Below are 26,785 nucleotides of genomic sequence, written 5' to 3'. Positions count from 1 at the left end.
ACCTAGGTGTACATTTTACCAGTTGTTACCTACAGTTTATACAAACATTATGGTCATCGACCAGTGGTTGATATCTCAAACATAATAATAGCGCGTTGAATAATACGATCGCATTATGATTCATTAAATAAATAGAACCGAATGTGTTAAAATTGTAATCTTAGTTCAATGGAACATTATGTATTATTACAACTGTATACATTATTTAAATAAGCATGTATATATTGTCTAATGCCCAGGTGGCATAAGCAAAAGCAGGCTGTGTAGTTGATATGGAGATAATTTTTTGCAAAAGAAAAGAAACCTGTTCTCGATGCTAAATATTATCCCCGAACCTGCAGCATCTGTCAAAAAACGACCAGACCGTTATTTCCGGCATGACGATCGAGTCTGTCTCAATGCGCCCTCATGGACTCGCGCCAAGGGCCCTATAGGTCTGCACTACATGACGTCACCAAAGTGTGGACTCTGAGGAAGTCCACAAGTCCGGAGTGTGCCATTTGGGACAGGGCCTTCGTTTAGTTTGTAACTGATTGTGTAGAATTAAAAGTACACTCTTAAAAAAATGCTGGGTCAAAAACAACCTAGGTTGGGTTGAAAATTGATAAACCCAGTGGTTGGGTGAAATGTTTGACCAACGTGCTGGGCAGTTTTATTTAACCCAACTATTGTTTAAAAATTACTATATGGCTGGCTTAAAATGAACCTAACATAGGTTGGAAATTAAAAACCAGACACTTGGGTTGGTTTTAACCCAGCATTTTTTAGAGTCTATGAATAGTATAAACTTATATAATAAATATCCTAATGTTTCCAAATAAATGGATCAAAAAATATAACAAAAATTCATCATCATTCTGTTATAACTATAAGCCATAATACAAATAATTATATGGTCAAAGTAATCAGTGCTTTTTTAAAGTCGACTTTGCAAAGCACTTCTTTAATTCAGAAAGTTTTCTATCAGTCCTATAAAAAAGTCATTAAAAGACATTATAGATCAATGCTGTTCTCTATTCTTGGTTGGATCAATACTCTTATAGCTACAGTATATTTTAAAAGCTACTGAGTAGCATCTGAATGTGGTAATACGAGTATTATGACAGACTATATCGCATACAAAGGATGTGATTTTTGTGGACGTAGGGCGGAAACAAACAAATCAATGTCTTGGATCTCATGAAGTACAAGTACAAGATTAGAAAACAAGCCAGGCTTATTTTACTTAGTCAGACTTGTTGTCAGCGAATTCTGTTTCATAAAACAAACTTAAATTAGTTCAAAGTCAGTTACTCTGGCAACTTATGCTGGGAAACTAGCCTGGTCCGGGGCAGGCTAACTGTCAGGCTAACTGAGCTCCTCTAACACTGACCAATAGGAAAACAATGATATTATAGCTGACTCTCTCACATACAATTATTTGACTTCATTAAATAGTGCTAAATAAAAAAAAAATGGAGTAAGTTTAAGGCATTTTTTTATTAAAAGGTAAGTATGATAAACCAAAACATTTAAAGAGAAGTAATTTCTTAAAAATTAAGTGTTATATAGCCCACTGAAGCATTCTCAGACTTAATGCTGACAACAATGGAAGCACTTGGGAGAGAACTGTCAGGAGACTTATTTCTTAGCACAAAAGAGGACAGTGGTACAAGAGGATTACCAAATCATTGTTTTAAGTGAAAATATAGCAAAAGTAACACAGAAATTCAAAGTCAATAGACCTGAAAAAATCAGGCCTACATTTTAAGCTTTCATTTAGTGATGAGGGATTTTTTTGCTAGACAAAGAGACAAACCTTTTATGAAACCGCTTTAGCCCCAACTCATTTGTTAGGTTAATTCGAGTCAGGTTTTGGAGTTTAATCCTCGCTTTTCTTAGCATCTTTTATGAAACAGCCCTCAGGTCTGTCTCCAAACTTTCAAAGAAAAAAACATTCAGGGCCTATATCAATAAACCTGTGAGAAAGACTCTCAACAACCCGATTGATTGTCCTTCTCCCATGAATAAAGGATTCAATGAGCTTTACAGATGCAGTCCAGAGAAACAGCAGAGCTCCCAGTGGGAAAAGGCAGTCAGACAACCAGCAGAGTCCAAACTACTCCTGAAACTGCAGTTTCATGATGGGTCATTTATATTTAGAACGGCTTTCCAGCAGTAGAGTTTCTTGTGCTGCCTGCCCTGGTTTCCCAGTCCTTGATCTACCAAGAGTCTCGCAGCAGCCCTGATAATCAAGTCATCACTTTGAAGCAGTTAGCAGGCACGTGACAGTCTGATTCACAGGGTCTACTTTTCTTCACAGAGCCACTATGTCTTCTCATATTGAGATACTGTAGACAGAGAATATTGTCGAAACTGGAACACTGGAAAAGCCCTGTCTGTTTTGCCTAACTGCAAATTCTTCTCGACACTGGCTGTACTGGTGATCGAAAACAATGGAACGGAGCTTTCAAAGCATCCAAAGGCAGCTTTTATGTAATGTGGCACTCTGGCCATTTCGACAGACACTAACGTGCGCGGCGTGTCAGTCCACATGTACAACAGCTGTTGCAGTCCATTTCAGGCTATAGCCGTGGACTGAAACATACATAGTGGATGGCATATCCGTTTGACATCGCTGATTTTTCATCCTCAGCCTCTAAAAATCTGTTAGAATGGATAGGCAGGCGAGCCTTACCAGGACGCAAATGTTCTCTTTCGTCAACCCTTGGATTCGGTACTTCCTGTTCTTCTTCAGCTTTCTATTCTGGGTAAGTAAGGCCTCTGACACCAGCTCCAAATTGGTTTTGTTGAGGGAAAGGACACTTCCAGGCTGCAGATCATAAGCTCTTTGGCCAGCTTGGAAATGAATAAAACATCAGGGGGTGTAATTTAGTCTGTTTAACAGACTCGCTGTTGCAATTGTTCTACAACCGTAATGTTTTCAACACAACATGACTCGTTTCGAAACACTCTATTTGCATACAATTGTAAGGAATTTTATAGCTATGAATAGAGTAAAAATGCCACTCTCGAGAATGTAATCTCAGAATATGATGCAGTGGAAGGCTTGAATCCCCAAACAAACATGCAATCAAAACAAAAGCATCTGTTCTCATGCTCCTCTTCTGTTGGTAGTTTGTGTTGTGTTTTATCAGTGCATTGACTGTGATACAGTCTGCCTGGATTTTCCATTCAAGTACTGCTTGCACTGCAGAAATCTGCAGGAACAAAAATGCTTTTGTTCAGGACTCTCAAGCTTCCTGTAAACTTCCCACTGGATGTACTGCACAGGTTTAAAACACAAAATGTACCTTAAATGGAAAAAGAAAAGAAAAAAAAAAAACTCTGACAAAAACGTCTACCTAAACCTTACTGAACATTTCACCCTCATACAGCTAGGATATACTACACCATTCCCCCCAAATGAGCTTTCTATTGATGTATGGTTTGTTTTTGGCCGAGATACAACTATTTGAAAATCTGGAATCTGAGGGTGCAAAAAAATCAAAATATTGAGAAAATCGCCTTTAAAATTGTCCAAATGAAGCCCTTAGCAACGCATATCCACTCACATAACATACATTTTTTTTTTTTGGCATAAAAGAAAAATCAATCATTTTGACTCATACAATGTATTGTTGACTGTTGTTACAAATATACCTGTGCGACTTATGACTGGTTTTGTGGTCCAGGGTCACATATATCAAAAGAAAGAACAGAAAAAAAACCTTTATTCTAGCTTCATGCATTATTTTTTATCAACACTTGAATGTGGGTGTTTCATTAAAAAAAGCCACATTTTGAACAAAAAGCTGAGAAAATCACATTTTTGACAATGACTACATGCATAAGCAATGCTTTTATCGCTTTTTCCTGCTTCTTTCTTTGCTTGTGTTTTGATCCGGAGATTCTGTATTCTTTCAGAAGATGCATAATAGCACCACAAAACATATAAAACATGGATTGCCGGAAAATTACGTCAATGGCGGAGAAAGAGTTAAACGATTATAATGTAAATCGTATTCTAACTGATGCTTCCATTAGTTTCAAAGTTTCAGCAAAACCCATCTATCAGTCATCTAGATGACTAATTGGTGACACTATCAAACAAACCAAAAACTAGCAAAAAATTGATTCATCATTAAAAATGGAAATGGACTAAAAGCAGCATACTCCACATTTGCATAATTTGCTCAATTTTGTCACATTATCAGCAGTCATTCTCACTCGTATTGTCTCAAATTGCCAACTCTCACTGAAAACAAATAATCTGTGGACTGTGATTGGAATTAATTGTCTTTTGTGAGTGAGTGTTGTGCTGGGAATGTGGACAGCATTGCCAATTCACACTTTTCACACTAAACCAATGTTTGTGCACAACAGACGGACATCTGGATGGCATGATCCATTAGTCTTTTGTTCCAGCCGCACTGACTGGCTGGGTTTTTCAGAAAAGCACAAAACCGTGTATATGGAGTGGCTGTTTCTCCACTGCACCAAAAAGCTTCCGAATAGCTCTTTAACCTGATTCCTTATATGCAAGCCAAGTGTGTAGATGCTCTCAAAGTACAGTCATCAACTCTTAAGGAGTGAGCTGATAGGATTCAACTGCTTTTATAAAACTCAGGTGGAAGACTTTTCAATTTCATAATGGAACTGCAGTAACACTCAACACACACACACAAAAAACACCACAGGATGAGGGCAGCAATATTACCAGCGATGCCAACTGGGTCTCAGGACCAGGCTATTGCTCAGAGACTGTTATATTTCATCTCCAGGAATGTAGTCTTTGTTTAAAATAATAATAATAAAATAAATAATGTATGTATGTGGAGAAACCAATACAGTCATGGTCAGAATTATTGGCACCCTTGGTAAATATGATCAAAGACTGCTGTGAAAATAAATCTGTATTGTTAATCCTTTTGATCTTTTATTTAAATTTCATTGAAGTAAAACTAATGAATGTGGGGGGAAATTTATTCTGAAATAAATGTTTTTCTCTAATACACGTTGGCCACAATTATTGGTACCCCTAGAAATTCTTAAGAGTAAAATAAGAATTATTTCTGAAGTATATTCCCATTCATATTTACAATTTTAAGCAAACCAGGGTGACTAGGAACATGAAATTATCCAGCCATGGCTTCCTGTTTAAGGTAACACAAAAGCCAAATTCCCTTAATCATCCATCACAATAAGTAAAACCAAAGAATATAGTAAGATTGTTGAGTTTCACAAACAGAAATTGGCTGTAAGAAAATATCTAAAGCTGTCCCATTTCCATCATCAGGGCAGTAATTACTTCTTAATTACTGCCCTGATGATGGAAATGGGACATCTTTAGATATTTTAATCAATAGATTATTCTAATCAACAGGAAACATTATGAATCGGCCTGGAAGAGGATGTTTGTCTATGTCTTAATGCACGGCGAGGAGGAGGGTTTGAGTGGCCAAAGACTCTCCAAGGATCACAGCTGGAGAATTGCAGAAAACAGTTAGTATTAGAAAGCCTAAAAAAATATCAAACAGCACCTACATCACCACAAGTTGTTTGGGAGGGTTTCAAGAAAAATCCTGCTCTCATCCAGAAACAATCTCGAGCATATTCAGTTGTCAGACATGACTGGAACTTCAAACAGAATGGGTTCTAAAAAATAAATAAATAAATAAAAAAGCTTTTTGAACACAAAAAAGTACCACATGTGTACGATTAAATATAGGCTACTGCTGGATCTTTAATGTTGTGGGCCTATTTTTCTGCTGGAGGTCCTGGACATCCTGTTTAGATGGCATTATGGATTCCATCAAATACTAACAGATAAAAAATTAATCTGTTGACAGCCTCTGCTAGAAATCTTATAATGAGCCGTGGTTGGATCTTTCATCTGAAACAAATATTAAAATCAACACAAAAATGTGTCACTGAGCACAAAATGAGGCTTCTGCCATGGCCGTCCCAGTAACCTGACCTGAACCCTATAGAAAATGAGTGGAGTGACCTGAAGAGAAGAAGCACCAACATGGAGCTGGGAATATGAAGGATCTGGAGAGATTCTGTATGAAGGAATGGTCTCTGATCTCTTGTCAGGTGTTCTCCAAACTCATCAGGCATTATAGGTGAAGACTATAAGGAAAAGGAGGTTGAAAAAATTAATAAAAGGGTGCCAATAATTGTGGGCAATGTTTCATAATGAGATCCTCCCCCCACCCCCACCCAATATCAATTGTTTTACTTCTATGAAAGGTTAGAATTTTTGTGACATTTTAATAAAAGATCAAAAGGATAAACAATGCAGATTTATTTCACACAGGCATCTTTGTTCATATTACCAAGGGTGTAATAATTCTGACCAGGACTCTCTCTCTCTGTGTGTGTATATATATATATATTATGTACACAGTAGTATATACAGTACAGTCCAAAAGTTTGGAACCACTAAGATTTTTAATGTTTTTAAAAGAAGTTTCGTCTGCTCACCAAGGCTACATTTATTTAATTAAAAATACAGTAAAAAACAGTAATATTGTGAAATATTATTACAATTTAAAATAACTGTGTACTATTTAAATATATTTGACAAATTAATTTATTCCTGTGATGCAAAGCTGAATTTTCAGCATCGTTACTCCAGTCTTCAGTGTCACATGATCCTTCAGAAATCATTCTAATATGCTGATTTGCTGCTCAATAAACATTTATGATTATTTTCAATGTTGAAAGCAGTTGTGTACTTTTTTTTTCAGGATTCCTTGATGAATAGAAAGTTCAAAAGAACAGCATTTATCTGAAATACAAAGCTTCTGTAGCATTATACACTACCGTTCAAAAGTTTGGGGTCAGTAAGAATTTTTATTTTTATTTTTTTGAAAAGAAATTAAAGAAATTAATACTTTTATTCAGCAAGGATGCATTAAATCAATCAAAAGTGGCAGTAAAGACACTTATAATGTTACAAAAGATTAGATTTCAGATAAACACTGTTCTTTTGAACTTTCTATTCATCAAATAATCCTGAAAAAAAATATTGTACACAAATATTTTGTACAATTGTACACATTAAATGTTTCTAGAGCAGCAGATCAGCATATTAGAATGATTTCTGAAGGATCATGTGACACTGAAGACTGGAGTAATGATGCTGAAAATTCAGCTTTGCCATCACAGGAATAAATTACTTTGTGAAATATATTCAAATAGAAAACAGTTATTTTAAATTGTAATAATATTTCACAATATTACTGTTTTTTACTGTATTTTTAATTAAATAAATGTAGCCTTGGTGAGCAGACGAAACTTCTTTTAAAAACATAAAAAATCTTAACTTTTGGACTGTACTGTATATATATTGAATTGATATATATACTGTGTACTTAAGTGTATATAGTAAATACATTGTGCAGTTGATTATTTCACATTATTCGTTGATTTTGTTTTTTTGTTTTTTTAGGTGTTTTCTCTTCTTATTGTAGCCATTGGGGTATATGCCAAAGTTGAAAAAGCGACAGGTACGACAACTATTTTGTGTGTGTTCCTCACCTCACCTGATAGAATAAACTGCAGATGTATGAATCAGTTAAGAGGTTTGCTGTGTTTCTATTTTTTTCCACCCTTCAGACACAGTGCGTGACACATTCCTCATTGATCCTGCTGTGATTCTCATTGTGGTGGGGGTGGTCATGTTCTTCATTACCTTCTGTGGATGCATCGGAGCTCTGCGGGAAAATATACGGCTCCTTAAAATTGTGAGCAGAAACTGAATTATTATCTACACATATGTTTATTCAAAGTTACTTACAAATAAGGATTACACTTTATCTTTTTTCAGTAGTTATAACTCCTTTCCTACAGTATAAGGAGGCTGTCACATAGGGTGTATCTTAGTAACTAAAAAGGTTATGATATGATATCACAATATGTTTCATACATCAGGATTATTATCATTACCAAAACTAAAATGATTAAAAAAAAATTTTGTTTGTTTGCTTGTTTATTGAAATAAAGTAAATACAATAAAATATGTTGGTAACTAGATAAGGGCTTTTCACACTGCACTTAACCCCAGGTTATCTTTGTTCTAAACACCACTTTTAACCCCGGGTAAAGGAGTGTTTCACACTTGTAATTTTGAAGCGGGATTTTAAAGCGGTGCTCCAGGGTTAGCACCACTTTTGCTGTGTTAACTCCGCATTGTAGTGCCAAACTTGTACAGTGTGAAACGATGGCGTTAGAATGTTACAACTAGATGCTTAGCAACCGACAACCAATCGCGTTGCCTTATATTCACGCGCTTTGGGAAGTCATGGAAACACCACGCGATGTATAAACAGTTGTTTCTGCATATGATAGTAAAAATGTCAAACGGCGATGGGAAACGCGACAATTGGAGTGAAGAAAAGTCCATCATTCTTTATAGCTTGAAAAGTTCAAAATTTGATACAGTCAACAAAGTGTAATATGAGGACGCGCAATCCTAGAGCTTTTATAGAAACAGGTCACGTGCTGCATTTGTCCATTCAGTGACACTATTTGCTGATACTGCAAATATGCTTAGGTGCGTCCCAATTCGCGTGCTTATGCACTATTCTATGACGTTTTTAAGTATAAATAATGCAAGTAGTGTGTTCACATTGAAAATTCTAAAAAGAGAAAAGTACACTTCAAATACCCGGATGATGCACTAAATTAACGAAGTGTAGAATGTTGGACACTTCATGCACTCAACTGTCGCAGCTTTAATTACGTAGCGGAGGGGGAGGGGGATCAGATTCCATTGTTAAATGACAAAATAACCTTATACAATTCACACACTATATGGATGAGTACATAGTGCATAAGTACATAGCGTATAAGTGCATAGTGTATAGTGCGTCATTTGGGACGCAACTAAGGACTTTATCCTGGGGTTTAGATGCAGTGTGAAACATACCCAGGATTAACTCTTAACCCCGGATATAGTAGCTGTGTGAAACATGAATAAAGATAACCCAGGATTTCGTTTACCAGGGGTTTAGAATGACCCAGGGTTAACTATTTCAAGTGTGAAAAGCCCTAGAGTTTGGAAGTCGTGTTCACGACGTCTTGTGTATTCAAGTCATTTTCGTCGGAGCAATGGCGGTGTATCTTCACTTAATTAACTATACAAAAATACAGCATGGTTTTTAAAATCTAGCCTACTTCTAGAATATGAAGAACAAAGAATGTACATCAGGTGTGTTTGCTTTTTTATGTTTTTAATATATTTATGAAGCCACTGTAACTTGTAACTGTAACAATATAACTTTATTGTTACATATTTTATTGTTGTATTACAATGCTATCATATTTTGTGCAGGCAATTAGCTTATTTTGTAGTAAATAAAAAAGCCTGACAATGTCACTGCTAAATACCTATAAGTATTGTACTATTTTGCCTCGTTTTCTCACTGTCACGCCCTCAAATCATAAACTCTGGGCTTAAAGAAAATCCTCAGCTTCCCACTCGTATATACGACTTAGTAGTGACATTCATGTGCGTTCAACTCGTAAATACGATCTCTCCGACATGACTTGAATGCACCATAAGTTTAATTTGAAGCACTAAAAGCAAAATTACTCAAATTTAAATGAAAATACTAAAATAAAAGCTAATTCGAAATATTGTTAAAAACTACATTAGTATATAAATGATATACTAAAATAACACTGTGTATTTAGTGTATTTGTTTTTACTGTGACAACATGTCCCGCATTTGTATTATTTTTCTCCGTGGGAATTATGGTGGAAATGTTAAATATCTTCAGTAGCCAAGACATTTAAAGTGTCAAAAATAAACCTACACAACCAAGTACAAAGAGTAGAAAGTGTGACAACTAGCCTCGGTCTTATACATATATCTGTTACTTATCAGTAAATTTGATCATTTAGCAGTTAAAGACAAGTAAGAGAATCTTCTTTCCTGTTCCTCTCTAGTTCTCATTTAGTCTTACCCTGGTCTTTCTTACCCAAATGGCCATTGCAATCCTTGGCTTCTTCTACTCTGACCAGGTGGGCTTTCACTTGAAATTATAGACACAGCACTGATATAGGATACAGGCTATCACATGAAGTGTATTTCATTGTTACGACTTTCAAGGCTGTTAAAGATTAATTGTAACATTAGGCTTTGGGTTGGTTGGGGAGGGTTAACCTACTTTAGCAGTCATCTCTCAGTCTCTAAGTTCATCTCATGGGATAGCAAGTCAATTTAAAAGCAATTCACCATTCACTTCCATTGTTCATTTTACCCGTAATGTCAATTCTTGCTATAGAGTTTCCTTTCGGTCTACTATTACCTCATCTTACGAGTGGAATCTTGAAGTTCTACAGACCAGGAGAAGGTCGAGAGTATTACATCACACTATACTTCACAGCACACACGGTAAAACAGGGAGGGCAGTTTAACGACGTCGCTTCAAGCATCTTCGCTGCTTAATGATTAAAGAGCTTTGCCACATCAAAGTGGGACCAAATGTTCCGTTTCGATGGAGGCTTCCTGTTAATGACATTCAGAGGTGCTTGAACATGCCAGCGTTAGAGGAACTGACAAGGGAGAAGGAGAGAGCACAGGGGGGCCCAAGAGTTAATTACCACACTAAAGCATATGCTATTAGAGCCGCCATGGTGAATTAGCGCTGTCGACCTGTCTCCCGTAGCACAATTACATATGCATATACAACCCAGATGTAAGTGTTTGATTTTAGGTACGTATGGAAATATACTTGCTGGCTAAACTGTATGAAGTGTCATGTTCACAGACACGCGAAGCTCTGGGGAAATTTGTGAAAAAAGCCATTGTGCATTATCGAGATGACCTGGACCTTCAAAACCTAATGGACTACATCCAAAAAGAGGTAGGGGTGTTATTTTGTTCAGACGGTGCAGATTAATAATGCATCTGGCCTCATGCAAAACAAAAAAAACAAAACAAAAACAAAAAAAAAAGCCAGTCTACACTTGTTGTTTTACGGTCAAAATTAATTATTTTTTTGTATCAAATATACATTTATGGATTAAATGTTTTTGAATGTTTTTGAAGTCTCTTATGCTCACCAAAGCTTCATTTGATCAAAAATACAGTAAAAACACCAATATTGTGAAATATCAAATAACTGTTCCCTTTCAGTCGGTCACGTTCGACGTACGTCAGTAGTGACCGACGAATTGGGATATCGCCAGAGAGTGAAACTAAACAAGCCAATGGAATTGGTGTGCAATATTTGCATAATGCGCACCGCCCCCCGCCAGGTGGGTATAAACAGGGAAGCAGATGCAATCGCACTCTGTCTTTCGCTTCGGAGCCAACCTGTTGTGTTCCTGCTATTTGACTGAGAGTGACTTCTCAAGCCTTTGAAGAGCCTTTGTTTCCTGTGCTGGTAGTGCTGATGTTAAGGCAGTCAAGGTGACGGCTTGCTCCGTTGGTCAAGCGATGACAACACTAGTAGTCCAGCAGCGCCACCTATGGCTGACCTTGGCTGACATGAGGGAGACCGATAAGTATCCCCGTGTCTCAGGTCGGCCTATTCGGCGACGTGGTCGAGAGCTTTGCCCAGCAGTTCTCGGCCGCACAGAAGCAGACTGAGGCCATCAAACACATCTTGCCCCGATGGTCCGCTGCTGCCTCCACCCCACCGCCGGCTGCCCAACCTCAGTCTGCTCGTCGTCAAGGGCGCCCGTCTGCGTCGTCCTCCGCCCCTGCCAAGTCTGCGAAGCAGCAGCCTGCAGCAGCCTACACCCGCCAGACAGCAGGGAGCTGGGCGCGGACGCGGCGCCCAGCCCGCTCAGACCCCAGCCAAGCCAGGTGGCAAGAGAACGAGGAAGTGTTCCTAAGACGGGTGACCTGGAGGAGAGGATGTCAGCTCTTTGGGATATGATGCCCGCATCTCTTCCGGGGGAGGGAGAGGTGCGGGCCGGGGGGAATTTGTGACTCATATTGTTCCGTCGCTGGCTCTCCGGAGTCCAGCGGTACCCAGCTTTTCACAAAAAATGATGCTAGCGCTTCCCAGCCCGTCCTGCTGGCTCATTCGTACCATCAGACTCGGCTATGTGATTCAGTTTGCCCGGTGTCCGGCGATAGATCTGTTTGCCTCTCCGGACACAGCCCATTGCCAGTTGTTTTATTCCCTGACCGAGGGCACTCTCGGCACGGATGCTCTGGCACACAGCTGGCCCCGGGGCCTACGCAAATATGCGTTTCCCCCAGTGAGCCTTCTCGCACAGCTCCTGTGCAAAGTCAGGGAGGACGAGGAGCAGGTCTTGCTAGTGGCTCCGTATTGGCCCACTCGGACCTGGTTTTCGGAACTGACGTTCCTTGTGACAGCACCTCCTTAGCCCATTCCTCTGAGGAAGGACCTTCTGATTCAGAGACGGGGCACCCTCTGGCACCCGCGTCCGGACCTCTGGAAACTCCATGTCTGGTCCCTGTACGGAATGCGGAGGTTCTAAGTGATCTCCCCCAGTCGGTTGTAGACTGTTGTAGAGATCAGGGAGTGAACCTGCAAGCGCTGCCTTCGGAGGAGGCAGACCCAGCCCTGGCTTTGCTCTGTCCCGTCCACACTCTGCGCCTGTACGTGGTTAGAACGCGAAGCTTTAGGACCTCAGATCAGCTCTTTGTCTGTTACGGAGGCCAGCAGAAGGGAAAGGCTGTCCCCAAGCAGAGGATGGCCCACTGGATAGTGGACGCCCAATATGTTCGCTAGATTCTATAGCCTTCGTGTGGAACGAGTATCTTTCTGTATACTCGCTTCCAGTAGCCGGTAAATGCTAAGAACCCGTTCTAGTGTCGGCTTGCTATGCCATTCCCGCCCCCCGGGCCGGATACGTGTATCCATTTGCTCCAGTAGAGTTCCCTGCTTGGCGAACCCTGTCAAGTTCCTCCACCTCCCCTTGCGGCTCGGACATTGTGGAGTGTCTGATGCCAGGCCAAATCTCCGTCTCTGACGTTGAGGTTTGGCTGGGTGCCATATGTTGTGATCTCTCCACGTGAGTGGTCCCATATGTGTATTGTCCACGGTCAAACTCCCCACGGTGAGCCTGTGTCTTTCACGTAGCAGAACCAGCTCTGCTGTCACCTGTCAGATGAGTCTCCCCCTATCTCTAGGCTGGAGCCATCCCAGGGACTCCATATGCGTACTGACCACGGCCAGTCCATATGTGTATTTCCACGTAATTCCTCCCCTGCAGGGTAGGTTGTGGCCTCCGCAGCGTCCCCTATGGGTTCGCTTCCCCAGTGTTGTCTAAGTCTTACTGTAGTGGGTCTTGCGGAACAGCAGTAGACTCTCTCAGTGTAAGCTTGTCCACTTCTCCGCCCCCCAGGTGCTCCAGGTGCTCCCCCAGGAGGGAACGGAGATGTACGTCCTGTCACCAAAGTTTCTGTGCCTTCACTGTAGTGCAGACTTAGGTTGTCTCCTCAGCGAAAAACAGTGTGGATTGCATCCGCTTTCCTATTTATATCCACCTGGCAGGGGCGGTGCGCATTATGCAAATATTGCATTGGCTTGTTTAGTTTCACTCAAAGCTGATAGGGCTCTCTGGTGATATCCCAGTTCGTCAGTCATTGGGATATCACCAGAGAGCTGGTGACGTACATCTCCATTCCCTCCTTCAGGGAACGAGGATTACATACGTAACCAAGACGTTTTTAATATTATTATACAGCAGCACTTCTCAAAGTCCGGACTCCGGTCCGGATCCGGACCCGGAGGGAATTCAATCCGGACCCGCCTCCATTTCGTATTTCAACAGCAGTAATTGTGTGTAAGGGATTAAAAATCTGGATTTCCTACTTTGATAAACGCATGTCAAAATCATTTGTTTAGTGTTTTATGTCTTTTTGGAGATGGTCCGAAATTAAAGCGAAGGCGAGATATTTAAAGTTTTCCTCCGTGATTCAGTTGCCATGACATCCAGTGAGTGTATACTTTTGATGTAATTGGACACGAGTCGCGCGACGCAGCGTTTGAATTGGTGTGGAGCAGTGGTTCTCAACCTTCGGCCCGTCACAAATGTAAATGCGGCCCGCGATATGCCGACCACAATAATAATAATAATAAAAAATAGTATACAATTTATTTTTGTTTTAAAATTTAAATTAAAGTGAATTAAATAAATATAAATGAGCTATAATGCTTTATTTGTCATATAAAATAATTTTGGTGAGCATTTATTATTTTCAGACATCAGGCAATGTAGGCTAATGACGCAATCACTCAGTTAACGAAACAAACACAAGTGCGCGCTTAGGAAGAATTCAACAGTAGCCATTAATTTTGTAAATTTAAGCCTCAAAATGGTCAAATTTGTTATTAAAGGAGAAAAGCTAAATGTGGACGATAAAATGAAGGAACACGTGCATGCAAACATGAAGAGTCGCAGCATCAGCAGTAAAGGTAAGAAGAATGGAAGAATCAGTTTGCTGTTAGGCCTAATGAGCGAGATGGGCAGCCTTCCTGTTTGCTTTGTAGTAAAGTACTTGACAAGCAAAACCTACAATTTCAAAAGACTGAACTGTGAATTCGATGTGTTTGTTTGATGTAGCTATTTTAAATCAGTAAAAATAACCGCATCATCGCACCCGCGGCTGGAATGAGCCCAACTCTGCGCGCTCGCGGATCCGATGCTGCGCGAGAGATTGCGACATGACAGAATGCTTGATATCGTCAGAGATTTTAATTAGCCTACAGCGCGCTCAGTGTTGTTTGTAAAAAGAGCTGAGTAACATTTGCTTATTAAGGCGTTTATGTGATTGTTTGGTGACTACTGCGATGCTGTTGAAGAGAGTCATACAGTCATACAGAATTAGCTAAATAGCAACTTAAAGTGATGTATATACAGTTTGTGTGTTCATTGAGCATTACTGATTATTATTGTAATTACTGATTATTATTGTAATCTTGGTATAATAATAGTATTATCTGCTAATACCATAACATTAAATCTGATTGGTTTGCATTGGTGACGTCATATGTAAATTATATGCGGACCGTGAGACTTGCACTTGGACCATTGTGCGGCCCACTGGGAAAAAAGTTTGAGAACCACTGTTATACAGTATCTCACAGAAGTGAGTACACCCCTCACATTTTTAAAAATATTTTATTATATCTTTTCAAGTCAACACTGAAGAAACTTTGCTACAATGTAGTCACAGCTTGTATAATAGTGTAAATTTGCTGTCTCCTCAAAATAACTCAACACACAGCCATTAATGTCTAAACCGCTGGCCACAAAAGTGAGTACACCCCTAAGTGAAAATGTCCAAATTGGGCCCAAAGTGTCAATATTTTGTGTGCCCACCATAATTTTCCAGCACTGCCTTAACCCTCTTGGGCATGGAGTTCACCAGAGCTTCACAGGTTGCCACTGGAATCCTCTTCCACTCCTTCATTGACGACATCACAGAGCTGGTGGATGTTAGAGACCTTGCGATCAATTTAATGTATCTAAATAAAATTATTAAAGGATTAGTTCACTTTAAAATGAAAATTACCACAAGCTTTACTAACCCTCAAGCCATCCAAGGTGTATATGACTTTAACTCTGATTGTGTTCATCAGAAAGAAGATAGTTATAATAAAGGTCTTCTGAAGCAAAGTGATGCATTTGAGTAAGGGTGAGTAAAGCTTGGGGTAATTTTCATTTTAAAGTGAACTAATCCTTTAATTCCTTATCAACCCTATATCATCTGGACCAATTGGTCATTCTGCCATTTATTTCATTTTGTGAATAGAAATATGTGAATTTCAAGCAACATGAGAGTTACACAATTTATAAATTTTTGGTGAATTATCCCTATTTTATCCCTAACTGTAGTGCAGAGTTTGGTAAATATGGCAATGTGAACTCAACACATGCATGGCTCTCTAAATAAGCAAATGTTCTTTTCTACAATACAGTACAGTATGTTCTCCTGCCTCTTTGCCTCCTCACAATGAAAATTTTCATGGGTTCAGCAGATAAGAGGTGAATATGTGGTCTGAGAGACAGTGTCTAAAAATACTTCTCTCCCTTCATTCCTCGCTGCTCCTTGCAGTTCAAATGCTGTGGCTGGAACAACTACACCGACTGGTCCTGGAACCTCTACTTCAACTGCACCCCATCAAACCCCAGCAATGAGAGGTGTGCAGTTCCCTTCTCATGCTGCACTCCTCTACCAGGAGAGGTGAGAGTAAACCACCTATACGCATAGACCGATCTCTAATCTGCAGTTATGAATAAATGAAAATGGACATCGAAATATAAGCAGATATGAGATCTGTGTGTGAAGCGAAGATTCATATGCTGCTTTATGAGTTCTAAATCATTATAATTACATTTTAACTTCACAATATTGTTTTATATTACCCCAGGTTCACCATTTTAAATTTGAAAACATTCTCTCAAATGTTCATGGCTGCAACAGATGTACAGTAATGGTATAATCACCTTGAAAAAACATATACTGAGAGAATAAAAATAACACTTACTGTTATATCATTCAAAAGTTTGAATATTTTAATGTTCTTGAAAGAAGTCTCTTGTGCTCACTAAGGCTCATTCATTTAATCAAAAACACAGTAAAAATTATAAAATTGAGAAATATTATTACACTTTAAAATAACTAATTTTATTTTCATATATTTTAAAATTAAATATCTGAATTTTCAGCAGCTCAAATCTCTTCAGAATTCATTCTAATATACTGATTTGGTCCTTAAAAAGCATTATGAACACCCACTTTTCTAGAACCAATTAATGCTGCCTTCACGTGCTATCGGAAATGTCATAATTCCCACTTCAGAAGTCGTGATTATGAGCTTGTTGCATTCAAGTGCTTGTTGTCGGAATGAACGGGAATCATGGAGGACACCAGGTTCTTGCCTATTTATTGGTAAAAACGTATTAAATCCAAAATTATATTTAGTGTCCCATGCACTGACATTCACAATGCTATCTAGATAGTCCGCTTGCTGACAATTCTGTAATTCGGTCAAATGCAGGCTATTTTCACTGTGTATAAAACATAATATGCTTCAAATGATTATTTATATATTAGGGGTGTAACGATACCCTCATGTCACGATTCGATACACATCACAATACTGAACTCACAATACGATATTATTGCGATATTCCAAGACATATGTAAAAGGTTAACAAAAAAATGTACTGTTGATTAAAATGCTAAATTTGGTATTACATTGGGGTGGAATGAATAGGCTTTGACTTGGACACCACAAGACAATGGTGACACAACAGAATAAAAATATTCATGATTGAAAATACAGAATTATTTTAGATGATTATGCTTGCAATCTGTCACTGACTAGATATAGTTAAAGTAATGTAGGCCACTTTTTACTGGTAAGATATTTGGCATAATCAGGACCCACAAATATTCCCCCATTGCATTATTATACATTATATTCAACATTATATATAGAAGTTTAATGTCATACTGACAATAAAATTCTGAAATCTTGATTTTTTTTTTCCCCTCACACAGTAATTTTCATTTCGGGTGAACTATATACAATACATATTGTTGCATTTTTGCATTGCGATATATTGTGACACGAATTGTTACATGATTGTGACAATATGCGCTACATTAATGACAAGACAAGATGATCTAGCTGTTGTGGGGAAATAAAAAATAATAAATCATACTTGTTACAGCAGTAGTTCTCCCCTCCACCATGTTTTAAAGTTTCTGGCACGCCCATCTCGGGAATTTGGATATCAAAATTATTTACGAACTTCCCAGTGGTAAACACGACATCAGATGCCGTTCGTGTGTATTTTTACTTAGGAAACTGGTATTTAAGATAATCCGGTTGTTAAGTCTGACGTCACGCGGCAGCGCTTCCGGGTCCAAACGCTCTATCTCATACCACAAGAAAACAACAAATGGTGCTAATATACACACACGATGTGGTGTAATAGTACAAAAAAATATATAATTATAACCTTTATCTCCATACCAAAATCCCAGATGGCCACAGACAATGATTCATCTTTTATAAATCGTTAAAAAATTAATGTCTGTGACGCTGTGAGCACGGAGACTGTTGTGTAGACTGTAAGTATTTAAAATGTTTAACTTTTTAAAATGATTGATGTTTAATATGAATAAATAGCGCTCATAAACGGCCGTCGATGGCATTCTCAAGTGAAATAAGTCGAGGCTTGGACCCGGAAACGGCGTTCCTTACGTCATGACTTAACAAGCGGATTATGATAGCATGTAAAGGCAGCATAATTCTCAGCGGGGAAAAAAAACAAGCCACATTTTTCTCATTTAATATTTTTGTTTCACTCAGAAAATGCATCACAATTCTGAAGTAAAGCCGGTCACAACTTCCTGTTCACTGTGACTTTAAATACCGTGAGGTAATTAACAAAACTAAGAACATATGATGAGCTAATCAGTAATCAAGGAAACTAACTAGTGGTGGGGAAATGGGAACAAAGGAAACAAGTACAAGAACTAGAAATAAACCAAGACAGAACAAACATGTGATACATTTTGACATCACTTTTGATCAATTTAATGCATCCTCCTTGCTGATTAAAAAATATTTTAAAAGTTATATTTATATCCAATATATCCTTTTGAAATTAATGATTCATATCCTGTATCAATCACTGTAACGCACTGAAATTGGAGACCTAAAGTATACATATATACGATTGATTAGTGGTGCTAGAGAGTTTTACTACTATAGCTCATAGCTAGTTCTTAGTTAATACTACAATTCATAATGTAATTCAGAAGTTTAAAAAAATTCTAAGAGATCAGAATCAATTAGTGGATGATAAAATGGATGAAAAAAAAAACAATATGGACCCAAGCCATATAAGCTTATGACCAAAAACAGGATAAAGACTTAATGGTCCATATTAAAAAAGCCCACCTTCAATGAAACCTCCAAATATATCCTAGCAACAGCACAGCAACATGCTAACAACCACTCAGAACGCTTTAGCCACTGCAAAACAACACTGGCAACCACCTAAAACACTCTAGCATCAAGGTGGCGAGCTTTGCACATGCAGGCAAAAACCACTCACATTTTCAGAAAATGTAAAATTTGTGTTCAGTTATACAGTGATCCTTCATTTTGATCCTTTATTTCAACACATTCCCACCCCTTTTGTTCTCAGTCTTTGTAGTGTAGCATTAGTGCAAAGGCAAAGTTGTATAATTTTTCATCTCATCAGCTCAGCAAAACTGTATGTGGTCATTGGTTTATTGCACTCTGGCAACAAAGTGCCATGAGAGACGGATTCAAAGTGTCCTTTGCGCCTTCATCTTTAACGATGATGGCCTGTGCTGCTAATTACTACCCCTGTTATAATCACATCAGTAAAAGCTTTGTGAAGTTAAACAGATTGGGTTTACCAAATGTATCAGTAATTCAAAGTTTCAATTTCTACACAGTTGTCATAGCAGCAATTTGAGAAGAATTGATGTGTTCTGAATTACTTTCTTGCCTCTCAAGGCAGCAAATGACCGAGCTGTGCCATTTTAGCATGACGTCCAAAGCAGCTGCTTGACTGAAATGCTAAATGTGTGCTTCAATTCAAACCGTGAGACGTGTCTAAATGCTGATAAGATACTCAAACAGAACATAGATCACTGATATATGGGGCGACTCCTTGGCAGACCTAAATATTATGGTCTCTGTTCCCTTGGCAAATGTCTACGGTGATTGCTGGATAAACACTCTCTAAACAGGTCAGGGTGGATGAAATGCAATTCTTTCAAACAAAAACAGACGGAAATGGAGGAACCATGCCACATTTATGATGCTGAGGGAGAAAAGCTGTGTGGTTTATGGGTTTAATTGTCTTCCAGTATTCAGGCATGTTGTTTGAAGCAAAAGGAATGACAGAAAATTCAGTGATTCATCCAAACAGCTGTTCACATGGAGACAATGGCACTTCTCTATGGCAGCATCTGGGCAGGTGATATGAAAATGAATCATTGCATTATTTAATGGAAACCTGTTCAGGGATCACATGCGTTTGGATTGTTTAACCATCAACACAAAATATACTTGGAAATGCTGATATTTTATCCCCTTTTAGACATTAAAATTATCTTGATGATCTTTCATGTGTAGGTTTCTTGTCAGTTATCAGTGATGAATACTGAAAGCGGTGTAAAATCTCTGTAGAAAAAAGGTGATTGATTTTTATGATTAGATCACACAATGTTAAAGCGATAGTTCACCCAAAAATGAAAATTCTGTCATCTTTTACTCCCCATCAAGTTGTTCCAAACCTGTATAAATTTCTTTGTTCTGCTGTACACAAAGGAAGATATTTGGAAGAATGTTTGTAATCAAGCAGATCTCGCCCCCCATTGACTACAATATAGGAAAATAAATACTATGATAGTCAATGGGTGGCAAGATCTGCTTGGTTACAAACATTCTTCCAAATATCTTCCTTTGTGTACAGCAGAACAAAGAAATTGGTTTAGAACAACTTGAGGGGGAGACAGAATTTTTTAAATTTTTGGGTGAACTATCCCTTTAAGTAAATTCTTGGTGCAGACATTCAATTAAAAACTGCATATATCTACAGATATGATCTTGACCTGTATTCTACATCAGCAACCCACAAAACAAAAGGGATTTCAACATCCTCAGGTTGTCATGAAGCATGGTGAAATGCTCACACTAAAGTCGTAAAAAGCTAAGGGGAAATGACTGGCCCTGATCTATTGACGCTGTTGAGTCGGGTAGGTGTCAAAGCTGCCTATGGTGGTAGAAACACTAAACATGCAAAAGCTAGACTAAAGGAAGGAGATAAATCATAAACAACAGAATCAAAAGCGCCAAGAACTTGTGCAATATTACTTCATTTACATGTGTACTTCTTGTCAGGACACTTTTATGCAGTTGCTAATGTGTGCAGGTGTTTTTACCATGTTGTTATATGGTTGCTTACTAGCCCAAAATCTCCCCAGATAATATTCTGGTCCCTAGATATATGGCAAAATATGCATAGTATTAATAGTTGTGCTTATTTTAGCAAAACTACTAATTAATCATGTTTGTATTTGTATACTATAGATTTAAAATAAGATGCATTAAGCAAAGGACAAGAATGAGGCTAAACCATTACTGCCCCCTGCTGCTTAAAGACTTATAACATCTGAAGAGACAAAGCAGTGAAGACAAGAACATCTTCTCTTTTACTCTTTCAGACTGTGATCAACACCATGTGTGGCTTTGGGATTCAGACACAGAACTATTCTGGACGCCACTAAATCCATCTATCCGGTGGGCTGTTCAGACAGAGCTGTAATATGGATTGAATCTCACCTGCTGTTAGTTGGAGGCGCTGACTCTGGCTCTCGCTTTACCACAGGTAACATTCAGCTGAATGATTTCAGTTTCTCAAACAGACTTGGGGAGTTCCGAATCCGATCGAGGGTGCTGATTGGTCAGTACAGCAGAAACAAACAGTGTACTGAATAGTGCTGCAGCTGTGACGTCAAAACCTGGAAGACTAATTTGCTGGTGGTTCCCTCGAGATTTTCCTGTAGGTTTTTATAATGGGTTTTTTTAATTTATGAGTAAAATAAGGTCTGTGGTAAACATAAGTTGACGATACTTGGACATTTTCATCAAGTCAAAATTACCTTTTCGATATGGGTCTGTGTAATTTACACCATTATAAAAACCCATAGGAAAATCTTGAGGAAAGCACTGGTGAATTATTACAGCTTTGTTAATCAATATTAACCATTAAAAGGTTAGTTCACCCAAAAATGAAATTTCAGTCATTAATTACTCACCCTCATATCGTTCCATCTTCGGAACACAAGATATTTTTGAGGAAATCCAAGAGGTTCTTTTTATCCCCCATAGAAAGCAATGTAATTACCGTCATTCAAGGTCCAGAAAAGTAGTAAAGACATCGTTAAAATAGTCAATGTGACTACAGTGGTTCAACCTTTAATATTATGAAATGACGAGAATGATTTTTGTATGCAAAAGCAAAACAAAAATAACTTTATTCAACAACTTCTACTCGACCCTGTCATTCTCCTATGCTGTTTAAGTTGTATAGACAGAGCAGTGCTTTCCGGGTTCTACATCAGAACACCGACCCAGTATAGAGGGTATGCATCGACGTCACTTTCCCGCCGGAACTGGACTGAGTGGCAAAAGAACCTGTGGCGTGACTGGATTTAACAGAGGAAACTCCGAAAACGCGAGTAAAACAAACGATTACACTAAAGGTTAGACTCGAAAGTGTTCCTTACAACTTGTCAAATAAACATATTCCATGGATATTGACATGCAGCCAGGAGTCGTGTTTCCTGACATTTATATGTGCCTGATTTCGACGCCGGGGAAATACATAAAGCAAATATGCCTGTGAATATTTTATATAACTGCAATATAGGTAGGTTTAAATCCGAGTAATCACTTATATCAATGTTATTTATATCGTCATATTGTCCAGCCCTAAAACTTGTATAGTTTTTGTCATGTTTATTTAAAAACATCTAATTATGCAGAATATAAGATGGTAAATATTTAATTGATATATAACAATACAATATATATACGGTATGATTTTACCTCAAAATCCAACAGTTTGACACAAAATGATAACTGCAAATCCATGTTTCTCTGCTGGAGTCCAGCTGTTTCTGTGAATTGCAGTGATCCATTTGCTTCTTTTTTCGGTAGCTTTCGGCGGTCTTTAAATATATACCTCAGGTTTTGTGTCGAAGCTATTTGTACAGTCAATCACAAATCTCTTTCCCGTTTTGGATGTGTTTTGTGTTTTTCGCGGCATATACGCTGAAAACCAATGTTGCCACTCAGTGGGCGTAACCGCAGGTCATAACAGTCGACGTGCATACCCTCTATTGGCCGGCTCCTGCATCAGCATCGCACGCATGTGTCGTGCTGCTCACGTAAACAGCATTGGCCCAATAATGAGCTGCCGTTCAGAACCTGCACTGTATGTACAACGTAAACAAATTGGAAACATGCTGAAAGTCACTTGCATGGTTGCAAAGTGCTGGATGAGCAGCAAATGATAACGGTGACATGTTTTGAAACCGGCAGAGACGACAGCAAGGAATAAAGCCACGCATACCTGCCTCTTATGTTTCTGCCGCTGCCTCATAAAAAGGTTGTGTCCACCAAAGCGTTTTATCCAGCAGCTAGCATACTTTTCCAATTGTTTTCAATGGGAGCGCCGCATTTTTTAAACGCCAGGAGCATAACGAGGCGCTGAGCGTCTTTTTCATGCTCAAGCAGTCACCTCGCTGTGCACATCACTGTCACTTTTTAGCCAACCATCCAATCAGAGTGGAGGAGAGGCGGGACAAATACAACACCGACTAAAGCCGAGTTCAGACTGCACGATTTTAGCCCCGATTTTGGCTCGCCGACAGGTTGAGAAATCGCCGTCAAATGCCCGAAATCACAGGCAAATCGGTGCTCGTTCACGCGAGTGACAATCACGCAGTGTGAATGAGCAAAGACGTGATCTGAGAGAATCGCACGTGAGATATTTGGCATGCTAAATATGGACCTGTCGGCGATTCAAAATCCTGCTGTGTGAAAAGTGTTCTGACTGAAAACTACATCGGCGATGACCGACAGCCAATGAGAGAGCAAGATACAGAGCAGCGTGGAGTTCGGGGAGGAGTTATAGACCACTTGTAGAACACACAATCCTTGTTCCTCGTGTCTCCCCAACCAGTTCCTCCTCAAAATTCTTCTTTTCCTTTTCTTGTTTTCGCTGCAAATCAGCGCACAGGCAATTCGTATTGCAAGCTTCTTGTGGGCTACCACTTTTAATAATAATCCCAGTCTCACGTGAGAACTCCGGTCTTGCATGTGTGATATTGCATTGTTTCCTTGTCACATCTCGCGTGTTTGGTTGTGAAACGTTGTTTGCGATCCAGAGTTGTCGGCAATTCTATTGTAAAGACGTGCAGTGTGAAACCTTCTGTCGCCGATCCATAGTGCAGTTTGAAAACAGCAGCGACTGAATGCTGCCCAAGATAGTCATGCAGTGTGAAAAGAACAGTGACCCGACTACTTTGAAAATCGTGCAGTCTGAACTAGGCTTAAAGGTGCAGTATGTAATAATTTTGTCCGCTAGAGGTCGCTAGAGGCCTATTCAGACAGTGCAATAGGACTTGGGAAGAAAACATGTTAATTATTAACGTTACTGTAGTATGAAGCAGAGCAGGACCGAGTGTTGTGGGAGCTGAACAAGGCCGCTGGAGCGATTGCGCAACACACGCCTCATGAGCAGCGTAATTTTTATTATGCCACAGTCGCCGGCGCTGCTTCCGCTTTACCATATGTATCATATATTGACAGCACAATTTTTATTGTGAGGTTACGGTGTAAAATTATGATAACTACACTGTAGCTGCTACAGTAACTAACAAAATCTATCCAATACTGGATTTCGTAAGTGTCTGAAAAAGACCAATTTTCACATGCCACCATTACATATTGCGTCATGCTATATTGCAATACAATACAGCAAATATAGTTTGACAGTAAATTATCAAATTAATTGATTACTGTTTAGTCAGATGATATGAAAACGATTACCACTTGTTCAACAAATATATACACTCGTGTACATTCAAACACAATAATTGGGCATACATAGCAAACGCGAGTTCAACGATTTGCGCGAGTAGATTACATACAAAGTCAATGCAAAGACGCGATCAGACTATTGATCAGACTATTGATCAGACTATTGATCAGACTATTGATCAGACTATTGATCAGACGCGTCCTCGCGCGGGTCTAGAGACGCGATGCCCCGCGTTTGGCGTGTATGGCCCATAATACTAATCTTGTTGATCGTTATAATGACATACGTTTTCTGTAAAGATACGAATCAAAACAACTCACCTGTCGAGTAAAACACAAGCGAGATCGACATCTCTTTCTAGGTGAAGTTTGTCGCGAAGCTCTCTCCATCTAGAAAATGCAACACCGATATTGATCCTCGCTCTTTCTCTCCTCTTGTCCCAAACTCTTCTTGGGTCGTTTGGATGGCCCGTACGCTTACGTTTACGGGAGCTGTCCTTGTCGACAGAACCAGCGGCAGATGGTAAACAGTAATTATGTTCCATAAATAAGTAACACAATCCACCATAAAACGTGCAAGAAGTAAATAAGGAACTGCTTGAAGCAAGCTAGTGGTTTGCTGGACGCTAGGCACTACTTGCGCATTTGTCCACGACACTGTTGTCATGTGGTTTCTACGTCAGTAAAGGCGGTAACAAAGGGTAACTGACGTCATTGACAGGCGACTGCACTGCCCCGTGTCACTGTTTAGAATGGGAATTTTCCAGTGCCCAAGGAAGTCGACCGGAAGTTGAAGTCGGCCGCGTGCCGCCATCTTGTAGCAGAACTTCACTTGCGTTAGCCATCCATTGACTCCCATTCATTTTGGCGTCACTTTGACAGCACATAACTTTACATCTGAGGCGTTTAAAGACTCAATTTGTCCATTATTTATTTCTAAAGATACACGACAATGTATAAAGGGCTCCATTACCTTCTATGTTACATTATGGCCCCGTAGAAACAGTTTTTGTAAAAATAGGCTAACGATTGCGTCATAACCACTCGACTCTCTGTCGCACAGTGAGAATTTACCGTACAGACAGGAGGAGAAGCTCGCAGGCAATAGTATGCATTACTTAATATGGCGTACTGGCGTTACATTTTAAAATACTATACAAATTTTAATCAGAATAATTACCTGCTCACTCACGCAAAGAACTCCCCGCTCAAGCTCGCCGTCTCTGCAAGATTAACGATGGCAGTTTGCACGCACAGCTACTAGAAGATTTACATCTGTCAGACAGGGTGCTGACGTCATCAAGCTTAGTTTGAGTCGGAACATACATTCCTTGTCTCAAGTTCCAATGTCGCTGTGTCCACATTTTTAGTCTGAAACAAATTTGTTAGTAATCTGCAAAATATATAACACTAGAGTGGTTTTTGGATATTTTACTGCGAATATCTTACAAATTATACCTTTACCTGTCACAACATTCTTAAGAAATTAATATTGCTGGAGTCGGAACATACATTCCAAGTGTCGAAATTTTTAGTCTGAAACAAATTCTGCGAAATCAGATATATTCTGTATCATAGCAACAAAGCGTCTCAACTGGATTTTTTTTTTTTTTTAGATCAGATTCCAGTCGGATACACAAATAATCGGATTTGGACTAAACATAGCCTTATTCAATCATTCACTCAACCATTCAGAAACAGTGATTCATACAGAAAAACAGAAAAAAACCCTTCCCTACACCGTTAGCTCAGACACACAATGGTTCATTCTGCTGTGGCCTTGTTTTGAAACTATTTTCGTTGGCGGAGCAGAAACAGACAACATAGCTGGCAATATTGTGTCTGTTCATTATTAGGTCAATGATGCCTATGTGTGTGTGACCTTTTTAATGTATATAATTAAGGATAGGCCTATAGATACAGACAATCTGAATTATACACATATGCCCCCTTTGAAGATTGTGCTCCTTTTGAAATGAACATTGTGTATTCTTATCCCATATTACTCAATGCACTGCATTTCCATTCATACATTTTTAAGTGTGTGTTGGGCAGGAACTGAAATTACGATCCTCTCTCCATGCACACTACTGTCCTGACACAGTTCTTTTTTTTTGATCTACAGATCGCAGGCATCGTTCTGTCTCTGATCCTCATTTCTGAGATCCAGAAAGAGATCCAATCCGTCTTGTAGAGG

At 39.1% G+C, this 26,785-nt stretch overlaps 1 protein-coding gene across 1 annotated transcript; it reads left to right on the top strand.

The window, feature by feature from the left end:
* The first annotated feature begins 1,911 nt into the window (after positions 1 to 1,911).
* Positions 1,912 to 26,782, top strand: tspan33b (tetraspanin 33b). Its single transcript, XM_048168416.1, is given in 10 exon segments — positions 1,912 to 2,750; positions 7,439 to 7,496; positions 7,606 to 7,733; positions 9,941 to 10,015; positions 10,765 to 10,860; positions 16,038 to 16,166; positions 21,204 to 21,248; positions 21,250 to 21,336; positions 21,338 to 21,367; positions 26,714 to 26,782. Coding segments are annotated over 10 exon segments (813 nt in total). The 5' UTR covers positions 1,912 to 2,654.
* The last annotated feature ends 3 nt before the right edge of the window (positions 26,783 to 26,785 follow it).

The sequence above is a fragment of the Megalobrama amblycephala genome, linkage group LG19 (genome assembly GCF_018812025.1).
Source record: "Megalobrama amblycephala isolate DHTTF-2021 linkage group LG19, ASM1881202v1, whole genome shotgun sequence".
Lineage (NCBI taxonomy): Eukaryota > Metazoa > Chordata > Actinopteri > Cypriniformes > Xenocyprididae > Megalobrama > Megalobrama amblycephala.
This window is presented reverse-complemented; position numbering and strand designations above follow the sequence as displayed.